General features: G+C 38.1%; 1 protein-coding gene across 2 annotated transcripts in view; it reads left to right on the top strand.

Moving 5' to 3' along the window:
• Positions 1–13241, top strand: part of Capn7 (calpain 7) — a 41412-nt gene that overhangs the window by 12842 nt on the left and 15329 nt on the right. For both annotated transcript variants that reach the window (XM_063257204.1, XM_003480116.5), the window contains exons 7-9: positions 6462–6588; positions 10160–10245; positions 11658–11751. In XM_063257204.1, coding sequence (XP_063113274.1) covers positions 6462–6588; positions 10160–10245; positions 11658–11751 — 307 coding nt within the window. The remainder of the gene's footprint in view (positions 1–6461; positions 6589–10159; positions 10246–11657; positions 11752–13241) is intronic.

Raw genomic sequence — 13241 nt, 5'->3', positions numbered from 1 at the left:
CCAGCTGTGTGTGGCAGCTTATGCTGGTAATCCTAGCTCTTGAGAGGTAAGGTGTGAGGATTATGAATTCAGGGCCAGCATGGCCTACATGGTGAGTTCAGGTCAACCTGGACTGCATAGCAAACCCTTGTCTCAAATTACTAGGGGAAAAGGTACATCCATGCAGTCAAGTACTGTACTGTGTAGATAAAATGTCTTTGGAAAAGATGTTCATTTCAAAAAATATAAAGTCATGTATATAATATTGTAATACCAGTTTTTAAACTTTTTTTTTGGTACTGTATATTGAACTCAAAACCTCACACTTGCCAGGCAAGTGCTTATGCCGCTGAGCTAAATCCCCGGTCCCAGTTTTTAAACTTTTAATGTACTTATGCAGGCATAGAAAAAATGGTGTTAAGTAATACAGCAGTGTTGGGCTTAGTGGCATGTGATGTAATCCCTGCTACCTGGGTGGCTGGGACAGGAAGATCCTAAGTTTGAGAGTGGCCTGTGTAACTTGGTGTGACCCTATGTCAAAATAGAAAGGGCTGGGGATATAGCATCAGAAAGATCCTTTCCTGAGTTCAGCCCCAATTACAGGGAAAGTTTCGTAGTCTTACATGGAGAATATAAAAGCCTCTGTAAATAAGAGTGCTCCTTTTCATTTTCTAGTGTCTGGCTGTGTTTCTGCCTCTCACTCATACGCTCTTCCCTCTCTACCCACCCTTCTCTTCCTGGCCCCCAATATCCTCTTGTTACTGTCTTTCACTGGGGATTGAATTGAGGGCCTTTGCGCTGAGCTGTGTTATCCATCCTCAGCCTTTTATTGTTTGTTTGGTTTTTTGCTTTTTATTTGAGGCAGGGTCTCACTAAGTTGTCCAACTTGGTCTTGGACTTGAGATCCTCATGGGTCAGCCTCCTAGAGTGCTGGGATTATAGGTGTGTACCACCATGCTGAGTTAGTTTTGCTTTCTTTATTTTTTCTTGTTTCTTTTTTTAATTTTAAAGAGAATAAAACCAAACCAAACAGAATAAAGCTAATCAGAACAGACAATAAAAGTGATACAGGACTTCAAAACAAGATAATAGGACATCAGTAATAGATATCATAATATCTCTTGTTTTCTTCAAAATAGTAGTCCATTCCACCAAACATAATAAAATTAAACAAAACAAAATAAAACCAATCAAAACAAAAGAATGAAAGTGTTACAGGACTTCAGAACAAGATAATATGAAATAACAATGACTACCATAATATATCTCATTGTCTTCAAATAGCTGCCCATACCATCAGACACAGTAAAATTAAACAAGACAGAATAAAACCAAACCTAACAAAACTATGAAAACAATACAGGAATTCGAAACAAGATAATAGGAAATTAACAGTGGTTAACACCTTCTCTTTTTAGATGTTTCCTCCTCTATCACTTTCACAATAGCTATTGTACATTTTGGTTTCCACCAACTCTTCAGTTTTTTACGCTAGGAGATAACATGATGTTCACTCCTACGAATCCAAACCATTTCACCCATGAGTGTGATCTCAGGTTGCATCCATTTACATATGAGAGCTTTGCGATTGTCCTTCTTTATAGCCCAGTAGCTTTCTATTGTATCAAAATGCCCTATTATCTATTCTGCAGTGGATGGACAGGCTACCCCTGCTTTTTTCTGGTTTCCTGTCACTTGGAACATTGTTTTCTCTCCTTTGACTTTTGGTCTGTGAATTTCCTTTTGAGTTAAATGTGTTTCTCTTGTATATCATATTGATGGATATTGTTTCTTGACCTACTCTGCCTGTGTTTCTTTTCATTGGTAATTGAGACCACCTACATTAATGGTCATAAGTGGCATGCATTAGTTTGTCTCTGTAATGCTGTACTTCTGCTGTTGGCCCCCTATCTTGCCCTTTCTTTAAATTGCCTGTCCGTTTGGCAGTCCCCCTCTGCCACTATTCCTGGAACCATGGTCATCTTTATCTCTCTACAATATCTTTGTAGGGTTGGTTTGGTGATCAAGAATTCCTTCAGTTCTTTATTGTGCAAATATCTTATTTTTCCATCAGTTTTGAAAGGTAATCTTGCAGGGTATGTCAATCTGTTTTCTTTCAGGACTTGAAACACTTCACTCCAAGCTCTTTTTGACTTGATGGTTTGTGTTGAAAAGTCTGCCATGATTTTGCCATGATTTTCCTTTGTAGGTGATGTTTCTTTTCTCTAAAAGCCTTTAATATTCTGTTTTTGTGCTAAATTTCTGGGATCTTGATTATTTGATATAGATTTATTTTGGTTATGGTTAGTTGGAGTTCTGTATGCCTTGCATATCTGTATGCCAGGTCATTTTCTTGTTTGGAAAGTTTTCTGGTATGACTTCTGTAAATAGTCTTTTATGTCGTTTGTGTTGGCCTCTGCTTTTTTGCTGACACCTGTCACTCTTTAATTATTTTCTTTGAGTTGTGTTGCAGCCATTGAATTGTTATTTTCTGGTTCCTTGTTACTTTTAAGAGATCTTTTTTTCATGACTGCTAGCTGCCATCCTGTCTTCAAGGTCTGAGAGTTTATCTTCAGTCTCTTTCAAACGGTTTTGCCAGCTTTCGATGGAGTTTTTAATTTCCTGGATATCTCTTTGAATCTGTTTCATACATTGTAATTCCTTCCTATATTGTTCATTCAATGTTTCCATCATTTTCCTACGCTTTTTTTTTTTTTTTAACCTATATCTTCTTTAGTATGCTCGGCAATTCTTTCATTATGTTTGTGATTTTTTTCTTTTACCTGAGATCCTGTTTCTGATTTGATTACCTTTACAGTCTCATGAAGTTGTTTCTTCACTTTTATCCTTTGAGAGATTTCAGGTGTATGCCTTACATTTTCTTCCATGTCTGTATCTCCTAGACTTGTTTTGTGTGGGCTGGAGGCCAGAGATTGCCTTTTGCTCCTTCATCTTGACATTTTCCTAGGTTCCTCCCAACAAACTGGTTGTGGGGTCCCAGCTGCTTCCCACATTGGCTGCGCCTCTGCAGTGTAGGAATAGCCCAGGCACCTGGGTTTCTCCGAACCCGGGTTCCCAGGGAGGCAGTGGGGTGTGGGGCGAGCTTCTCCACACCTGTGCTGTTACACCACAGGTCTGCTGGTGCAGGCGCACAGGGGCATGTCTGTATGATTCTCTCTGCCTACCCTGGCTGCCTACAGGAAGCAGGTGTCTCTGATGGCCCGTGGGCGCACAGGCGTATCTGGCTGTTTCTCCCTGTCCACACTGGTTACCTGAGGAAAGCAAGTGTCCAGATGATGGCAAGCGTGCAGGGGTCTGGCTGTTCTCCCTGCTCAGGCTGTCTGCCCACAGTAGGCAAGTCTTCCTGATGGCGGTAGGCACACAGGTGCTGGCTTTGCCTTCTTGGATGGCTAAGAAGTAGGTGTCTGAAAGCCAGTAGTTATCGCCCAGATCTTTTCACTCCAGCAACCCTGTAAGGCTAGCAACTGATTAAGATCTAAGAAATTCTTGTTTGTTTGTTTGTTTTTGGTCTTTTTGAGACAAGGTCTCACTGTGCAGTTCAGGCTAGCCTTGAGCTCACTTTGTAGCCCAGACTGGTTTTGACTTGCAAAGATCCTTCTGCCTCAGCCTCCTAAGTGTTGGTATTACAGGTGTGCACCACCACACTCGGTTTAAATTCTTACGTTTTAGAAGTTTTATAGCTTTGGTATTAAGGGTGCAGATTTTAGAGGCAAATATTCCAGATTGAAATCCTGTATGATTCTGGAAAATTGTTAAATATGTCTTAGGTTCCTGACCTATAAAAGTGAAGATAGTATTAGAACCTACTTCATAGTGTTACTATCATCATTAAATGAATAAATTGTGAAGCACTTAGCATGGTACTTGTTATATAGTAAATACTATATAATACAGGTTCACTGCTAGAAACATAAATATTTTGTTAAATACTAAATTGTGTTACACCATTTAGCTACATATTCCAATGTTTAATAAATTTTTATACTTCTAACCATTAGACTTCAAGAGACCAAGGTATTTAGAGATATAGTCAAAGATATTCGTCAGTGTTATAGTGAAGATGAACAGGATTTTTTTCCTTTTTTTTTTTTTTTTTTTTTTTTGAGACAGGATCTCACTGTGTATCATAGGCTGGCCTTGAACTCACGGGGCTCCTCTTGCCTCAGTCTCCTTTGAGTGCTGAGGTCACAGACAGATGCCACCATGAATCCAGCTTAGATCAGTTCTTCTAGTATGTCCTTGAATGAACATATATCCAAGTACGTATGAAAACTTCATAGTTTTAATTATTGTGTAACAAATCAGATTTGTGTTTCTGATACATACCATACATAACAGAATGTCCACAAGAAAAATATATATTCATGAAAAATAAGTTCTTGGAGAATATAACATTGGAAAATGCTCATAAATAAAATTCTAAAAAGAAACTATAGAGCTGTACAAACTCCTTCAGAAGCGAAGTTTTTCATATTTTTTGTTTTTATTTTGTGTTGTAATTATTTGCTTAATGCCTACCTTCTAGAGGATTATAAAATTTATAAGGGCAGAGCCCATGTCTGATTAACTAAATTGACCCCATGTGTACCAGTTACCTGATGTATAGTAAGTACTTAATAAATACCTACTGAACTAATTAAATTTGGAAAAAAATTCATAAAAAATACATTTAAAATCACTCTGCCAGTAGCAAGAGTATCATGTCTTATTTATGTTATATTGCAATGAGAACAATATTTTTCTTAAATGTAGGTAACTGATTGACAGGAAAAGGATTCAAAATATTTGAAAGTTATCTTTGGTTAGAGAGATTGACTTTTAAGAATTTTTCTGTTCTTGTATTTTTTTAAACCACAAATACATTTATAAGATATTTTGAGTATTTTTAAAGTTCTGAGGAAACACATTGAATTGATTCATTGGCAACTTGCAAGTTAAGGAATCTTGGGGTGGGAGAATGAGGAAAAAGGAATCTTGAATTTGTGGTTCATGTGCCAGGTTAAACTCTTCCAATTCCAGTTAATTCTGTTTATGATCAGCTTGGTCTTACAGGGTGTCCAAATACTATCTGGAACATTTGAGCTTCTGTGAGGTGGTTGTCAGAAATAGTTTGAGAAATGATGTATATCATACTGTATTCACATTTACCACCAACATTGACTAATAAAAGTTTAGATGCTCCTGCAGTGAAGAAACTGATACTTCAGCCAGGAATGTGATCACAAGTCTTCTTTCTCCTAATACTTACCAGCATTTTTTTTGAAAAAAGAAAAAATACTTTTAAAAAATTTGCATTTTGTATATCATATTATCTCTAAATTTCTTGAAATCCAAGGATTTGCTTTTCCTGCTCTAGAAAAGTTTTGAAGAAAGGCAGATGTTTCTTAATTTGGTATTGTCTATCAGTTTTAGAGAAATATTACAGCACAGAGTGAGTTTGAAACCAAAAGTCTAGATACACAGGCCAGTCCTCCTCCTTAGCTGCATGACATTCATGAGTTATTTAATCACTTTGAAACTTTTCTAAACTATATTCAATAGAATTGTTTTGAGCATTTAAATGGATAGTGTATGTAAAGCACTTGAACATGATGCCAGCCAGACACACAGTATTTAGTGAATTAGCTACTCTATCCTTGGAGAGCATTTGAGGGCCAAAGTAAGAATCTATAGCTTCCTGGGCCCTTTGAATGAGTCAGCCTGCACTTTAATGGCTGTGTTGGATTATTGAATTTCTTTTTTTCTCTCTCTCTCCCTCTTTCTCTCTCTCTCTCTCTCTCATAACTGCTTGCTCCCCTCTCCTCCTTCCCTTCTCCCTTCTGCCCATTCTCATCTCCTTCCCTCTATCCCCTCCCTTCTCCCTCCTTCCTTCTCCTTTCTCCCCTAATCCCCCTTCACTCTCCCCTCTCTTGGAGACAAGATCTCATTATGTAGTTCATGCCAGCCTTGAACTCACTGTGTATAGTCTAGGCTAGCCTCAAACGCTCAGTGATCCTCCTGTCAGTCTTCTGCATGCACTACCATGCTCAGCTTTATTGCTGAATTTTAAAAACATAAACATGCTAAATTAAACATTTAAGTTTTATGTATATTCTTGAGGCTGGGGATTTAGCTCAGTGGCATAAGCATCTGCCTAGCAAGTACAAGGTCATGAGTTTGATCCCCGGTACCCCCCCCCCAAAAAAAAAGTTGTATATATTCTTAAAGTAAAAATAAGTGGGTTTGGGTTGTGCTCTGTGTTCATTTGTTTATTTATGCATATTTTAATTGGGGAGGATAGTTAGGTTGAATGGATTCAGGTCTAGGTGTAAAGAATCAGATTTGACCAGATAATTACTTTAGAAAGATTAAGTATAGTGAAATGATTACTGTATATTAAAAACAATTCCTTAGGAAAATTAATTATGATTTTGAGTCATCTACTGAAATTAATCTTATTTTAATTTTTATTATTACCTCAGTGATAGATGGGGCAAGCTACCATTATCACCTAAACAAAAAGCAACGTTTTCTAAGTGGATACGACCAGAAGACCTCACCAGCAATCCTACAATGATATATACTGTGTCCAGTTTTAGCATAAAGCAGGTAAACTTTTATTTTTTTACTTATATGAAAATTAGCATTTTAAGCAAATTTGAATAGGAATTTGTGTTTTTTCTTAGGCTTTTATATAGTCAAGTACATGAGAGTAATAAAAAAATTATTCTGCACACTGTGACTTAAACATTGAAATAATTATGTATATGCTGTAAACAGAAATGCCTGATAATAAAAAAAATGACTGGGAATGTTTAAATTTTTAGAAATGTGTTTACAGTAAAAGAAATATTGCTGTTAGTGAAAATATTCTCTCTTTGAACACACTTAGCCCAGCTTTTTTGCCACTTTCTGAAGTCTTTAGTGTCTTTAGTTGCACTGTCAGGGCTACTTTGATTCTTGAAAACACTTACCTTTTCTAAAACTTCATTTTGACTCTGAGGAAGAGCCAGAAGTACATGGAAGCAAACCTCATGAATAAGGTAGAGGAGGACATATCATAATGACTTTTCTGTTTTGCTTTATGTTTTTGAAACATTTTACATAAAGGCTTTTTAATCTGTTCCTTTTGAAAGATCCCTCCATTAAGCAGCTGGCAGAGTCCTTCAGCTGATCTGCAGGGGCAGAAGCTGGGTGGCAGTCACCTGCCTCCTCACACTTCACCAAGGCTACCAGCAAGTGTGCTGTGGGTCCGGCCGATGCCAGAGATTCCTCTGATGGGGGGGTGAACACACTTTCCTTCTGGTCACAACTGTGTTCATCTTTCCACAAGGACTGCTGAGTGTAGATGCCTCCATATCTGCCCACCATCCTTCTGAGGCTAGAGAGTGACCTGTCTCTCAGCCGACCCTTCAGTAAATGTACTGAAGAGGAGGTGCAGAACTTCTCTGCTGGGTGCAGCTGAGTGAGAAGCCCATGGGGTCCTTGGGCTTTTCAGGAGCTATCCTTGTGTGGGAGGATGTGGTAGGCAGCTAGCCAGTGCCATTGTGCACTTAGACCTTGGTGCCCTGTCTGTGACAGAAATAACCGATGCTGCTGCTCCACAGGATCCGTCAGGACTGTGCCTGAGAGATATCCCCGTGTGTCAGTGAGCTGTGTGTTTGGCCTCTGGCACCATCTGGGAGTGTACTAAGCAGAATATCCGAAACCCATTGTGCTGTGGAGTCTCCAGATGCCTGCCAAGACAACAAGTAGATGGGCTCTAACACTTATCTTAACAGGAGTTAAGAACTATGGCCAAAAGTGGGCATGGCCCCTTATATGCCCCTTGCCATGGTCCATGAATGCTTGGAAATTGGCCTCCCTAGCTTCCAAGGTACTGCCCTTGCTCATTTCCTGTTCCTAGGAGTCCAGGGGTGCTTATGCTCTCCTTAGCAGTGTACTGACATAGAGTCTAGTGAGCTGGCTGGGGAGCCATGGCTCCTTTGCCATGCATTGCAACAGAGGGTACCACCAGCCTTGAGATGAGGTCTTGGAGCTGAGTAGAGAAGGGGAGCGCTGGAGGAGTGGTGTCCAGAGCCTTGGCGCCAGGCCCCAAGGTTCATTCAGCTTTTGCAAAAATTAAGATAGCCAGTTTTCGATGAAGTTGCTTTTGTCAGGGCCATTGGGCAGTTCAGGGTGTTCCAGGAAGAAAGCGTAAGCAGTGGCAGGCTTGTCTTAGTGTCTGTGCCAGTGCTGGTCCTGGCCTGACTGGAGGAAGAAGTGAATAGCACTCAGTGGCACTACCCAAGGAGGAATCACAGGCGCATAGGCAGCCTGTTGGTTTTCCATTCCCACGTATAACTGGTATTGCATGAAAGGTGAGAACCGTTTGGAATCCAGTCAATTTCCAGCCTTGCTTGAGTTTCTCATTCTGAATTTCCTTTTCTGGTGAATAACCGTTTCTCCAGTTCTGCTGCAAAAACTAGTGTGGCCAGTGTGCAGGTCCAGCTCCCACCCCTACGCCCACTTTAAGAACTACCCTGAAACCTTTAGCAGTGATGGTGACCCTTTTAGAGCTTTCAGTCTGCTGCGGCATGGTTGCCATAGGTTTCCCACTACTGTCCTAGGGCCTGACTCCTCCAAGAGGTGAGCAAGAGCCTTACGGTCATTCCTGTAGGGATGAAGCTGGGAAAAAGCTAAAGATAGAAACCTTCACAGGACCCCAGCAGTCTACTCCCAGGAGCTTACTCACATATGAACAGTGACTGACTCAGTGGAAGAGCATGAGACTGCAGGGCACAGTATTTTTATGAGCCTGCTTTTCCATCGGCAGCATATGAGTTTCAATCAGACCTTGTAAAGACTCTCACAAAAGAGGACTTCAAGTGTGGTAGAACCCATAGGGAACTAAAAAGAAGATGCTCTGCACCAAGGAGTAGGGAGACACCTTTATTATGCTGGCAGCTGGTGGAATGGTTCCAAATCACCAGTCCCCAGTTAGGTTTATATAGGTTTGCAAGCAGGAAGTAGAAAAGCTTGAGAGCACGGTTAACTTCATTGGTTGGGTTAGTCATTGTCTGTTACTGGGTAGAAAGTCCTTGAGGTACATTAGACAAACAGTGTATTTTTAGGTGAAAAAAAACAGACATTTTGCCACTGCATGTGGTCAGGCTGGCCTGGGTCAGCCTCTGGACAGCAGCTGGGTGCAGGCAGTCCGGGCTGATGGGGTTTAGCAGCCTAGCTCCCTGGGGCAGGGTGAGGTATCCTGTCCCAAAAGCCTGCTGGTTAGCTTTAAAATTTCAACACTTCTGTCACACAAGAACTTCAGAAAGTGGCAAAAATGATGGGCTTATGTGTTTGAAGCAAGTGCAAGTATTTCACAGATTAATGGTGATATGTTTTTTACTGTAAAACATTTTTAAATTTTAAAATTTAAATACTACTTTTTGGTAGTGCCTTGTGTAACTATTTCAAGCAGTCACAGATTTTATATTTGTAGATGAAAAACTTGAAAATCTGAATTTCACGTTTGATAATGGGACTAGATACAGAAGATTTAGTTATGTAAATATCCAATTTTATTTACTTTTATGTTAGAGAGAAAAAAGAAAAATTAAGCAAACTCCAAAAACAACAACAATAACAAAACCCAATAGCTACATAGGTTTCAAAACAAGATAGGAATTTAACAGTGGTTGTTATTCTGCGTGTTATCATCTTCAAAATAGTTGCTCTGGTTACCAGATACAGGAATAAAACAAAACAGTAAAATGGAACAAAACATTGGATTTTGAAAATAACATAGGAAGAAACCCCCACAGTCACCACAGTGCACACTGCCATCCTCCAAATGGATGCCCAGATCGCCAGCCCAGGCCTGCAGTCAGTCAAACAACACATCAGGAAGATGGGGTGCTCTTCTGGTTTCCCAGCCCACACACCGACTGACCCATGGGAAGGCGTGGTTTGTCTTCTTGCTGAGTTAAATACCCAATTTTAAGTTAATGTCACTGAAATACTTCTTGATTTTTCTAGGGGTTGAATAAAATATGAGTCAGCAGCCTGGCATTTCTTTTTATTATTCTTAAACAATGATCAGGATATTTAATATAAAATACCAGGTACAATGCATAAATGTTGGCTCATGTTTAAATTCTATGAACAAAGGAATATATTAACACTTTGTTTTTATTGGCAGACAATAGTATCAGATTGTTCCTTTGTGGCATCACTGGCTATCAGTGCGGCTTATGAGAGACGGTTTAATAAAAAGCTGATTACCAGGTAAAATTTTGACTTGTCCTTTTAGCCTTTTTCATGTACTTGTCTCTTAATTGAAGTTTTAAAACTTAAGCTTTAGCTGTGTAGAAAGTAGCGATATTATGGATATTATGGCTCATCTGTAGAGGTTAAGCAGATGATTTATTTCAGTAAAAGAGTAAGGCAGAAAGCCTATGTGCATATGTAATTAACTATGTATTTTTTAAATGAATCCAATAAAATCACATCATAGTTGTCATTTGTAATATGCCTGTTGAGAGTTGAAATGAGTCTGAATTAAGAGGGGCTGCAAGCATAAAATGCATGTGAGATTTTGAAAACAGCTCAGGAAATAACCCAAATTTTTATATTGATTACATGTTGAAATAGTAGATAAAACAAATTATTAAAATTAGTTAAATTTTGATACATTAAAATTACTTTTAAGTTTAATGTAGTTATTAGAAAATATAAAATGGTATATATTTGTTTGCTAGAATTGCTGTAGAATATATTGAAAGGTCTGAAATACTTTTCAACAGTTATGTTAGCTTAGCTCATTAAATGTAGAAATTAAGCATAATTTTTCATTTAACTTTTTTTTTTTAATTTTTGTTTTTGTCTTTTTGAGACAGGGTCTCACCATGCAGTTTGGGCTGGCCTTGGGCTCACTTTGTAGCTCAGGCTGGCCTTGAACTCGCAGTGATTCCCTTGCCTCAGCCTCCTGAGTGCTGGGATTACAGGTGTGCATCACTATGCCCAGCATCATTCAGTTTTTTTTTTTTGTCTTTTTCATTTTTATCAGTACCGGGGATCAAACTCATGATCGCCTGTTTGCAAGGCAGGTGCTTATGCCGCTGAGCTAAATCCCCAGCCCCCATTCAGCGTTTCTTGACTGGTTTTTGTGTATTAACTTCTGCAAGTACGAAGTGAATTAGTCTTTAATTTCAGTCATAATTTTCAAGATGCTTGATGTGGTCCGAATTAATTTAAAGGAATATTGATACTGATTGTTTTTGTATTTGATTATGTGATTTTATATGACAATCAGTTGTGCTTAGTACTTTCGTTATGATTAGTTTAAATGGTCTTCGCTTCTTGGGGTCAATGATAAAAGAAAATTTTAACCAGCTTAAAATATATCCACTTAGAAGATTTGTTAATGTACATAATTAAAAATTGAGCACTTTTCAGAATATTGTAAAATTTATGCCCCCTTTAAGATCTCAGAATACTTTCTTAGTTATAGTAAGTAAGTACTTTGAAAGTGAAATCTTTGTCTAGGTCTGCAATAGGAAAGTATTCTTGGTTATTTTTATAAAAATCACAAAGACAACAGCATATGTCTAAGTGATATTTAAACATGTTTAAATATCTCTGTATTATAGTTGATTTTGGATATTAATGTGTTTCAATATTTATTTTCCTTACAAAAGCATAATTTATCCTCAGAACAAGGATGGTGAACCAGAGTACAATCCATGTGGAAAGTATATGGTAAAACTTCACCTCAATGGAGTCCCAAGAAAGGTGAATATTGTCTCCTCCTTACCACTACCCTTTTCTCTTCCCATCTCCACTTTTGAGTTGTGAGTAGAACTGAATATTAGCTGTGTTACAGTTTAGTTGATTTTGAATCTGTGCTCTTATGCACTCTCCTATCAGTATCGTTTTGTGTTAATAATTAAAAATAGAATTCATGACAAGTTCCAATAAGTAATGTTGAACTAAGAACCACTAATGCAAAAAAAAAAAAAAAAAAAAAAGATAAAAAAAAAAAGAACCACTAATGCTTAAAATAAATTTTAATCTGATCTTAATATTTTTGATTAAAAGGAAATCAGACACATTAAGTCAATTAGGTCAGAAGAGTTTATATGTAGTTATATCCTGAGATGTGAGAAGCCTTTAAAATTATTTCCTTTGTGAAATGTATACATGATCTTAAGTTATACTGCTTTAATTTCTTCAAGCACTCTGAACTCTAAGGGTGTGTTACTTGTTAGGATCCTTTAGCATCTGTCCACTGTCAGCCAGGTCCCTGTGTCACCCTCATGAAAGTTGGTTAGCATTGTAGAATTTCAGGCTTCACCCGAGATCTATGGAATCAGAATCTTCATTTTAACAAGCTGTCTTGGTGATTCCAGTCTGAAAATTACTGTTGTGTCACTCAGGAATACTCCAGTTTTAGGGTATGTAGAACCATCAGGAGGGCTTACAAAAGCGTAAATTGCTGGGCCCACACCAGACTTTCTGATTCTGTATGTCTGATAGAGACCACAATTTGCATTTCTAACAGGTTCCATGATAATGCTGATGCCATTGTCTAGGAACATCCTTTGAGCGTCACTCTAGCTGATTACTTAAAAACTAAACAAAAAATTTGAGAATGTTTTTCCTGAACCATAGTTCTTAAATAATCTCGTTTGAAGAATCTTTCAATATAGAGTTGTACAATCTTTGTTAGTCTTAGATCAAAAATTCTTCTTCGTATGTCTCAGATAATTTTCTAATATTATATATATACTATAGATTTGTGGTGGTTGTTTCCTCAGTTGTTGCTGTTGTTTCATTTTTTTTAAGTAGGGTCTTGCTATGCAGTTCAGCCTGACCTTGATCTCACTGTGTAGCACAGGTTGGCCTTGAACTTATGGCAATACTCCTGCCTCAGCCTCCTTTGTCGTGGGATATAGGTGTATACCACCATGCCCAGTTCCACTGCTATTTAAGTGTATTTTTTTTTAGCCATAATGTTCTACTTTTACAACTGTAGTCTTTAGGTTGAGATTAAAATGACATATTGATCTTAATAGTGAGGCCATTTGGTAATTAAATATAGTGTACATTCTAGAATCTCTAATAATTTTGATGGTAGTTACATGTAACCAGTGGCTTACCTGACAGGTGAGCTTGTAAGACTGAACACAGGCATTATATTAAAATGATGAACATTTTATAATTGATCAGATTCTAGATGCATGGAATTGTCATTTTAATAACAGGCTAGTATGCTTTTCATT

Source organism: Cavia porcellus, unplaced genomic scaffold (assembly GCF_034190915.1).
Source record: "Cavia porcellus strain 051 isolate PalLab524CR breed Dunkin Hartley unplaced genomic scaffold, mCavPor4.1 scaffold_10, whole genome shotgun sequence".
In the NCBI taxonomy this organism is placed as follows: Eukaryota; Metazoa; Chordata; class Mammalia; order Rodentia; family Caviidae; genus Cavia; species Cavia porcellus.
Note: the sequence above shows the minus strand (reverse complement) of the source record. Positions and strands in the feature narration are given on the sequence as shown.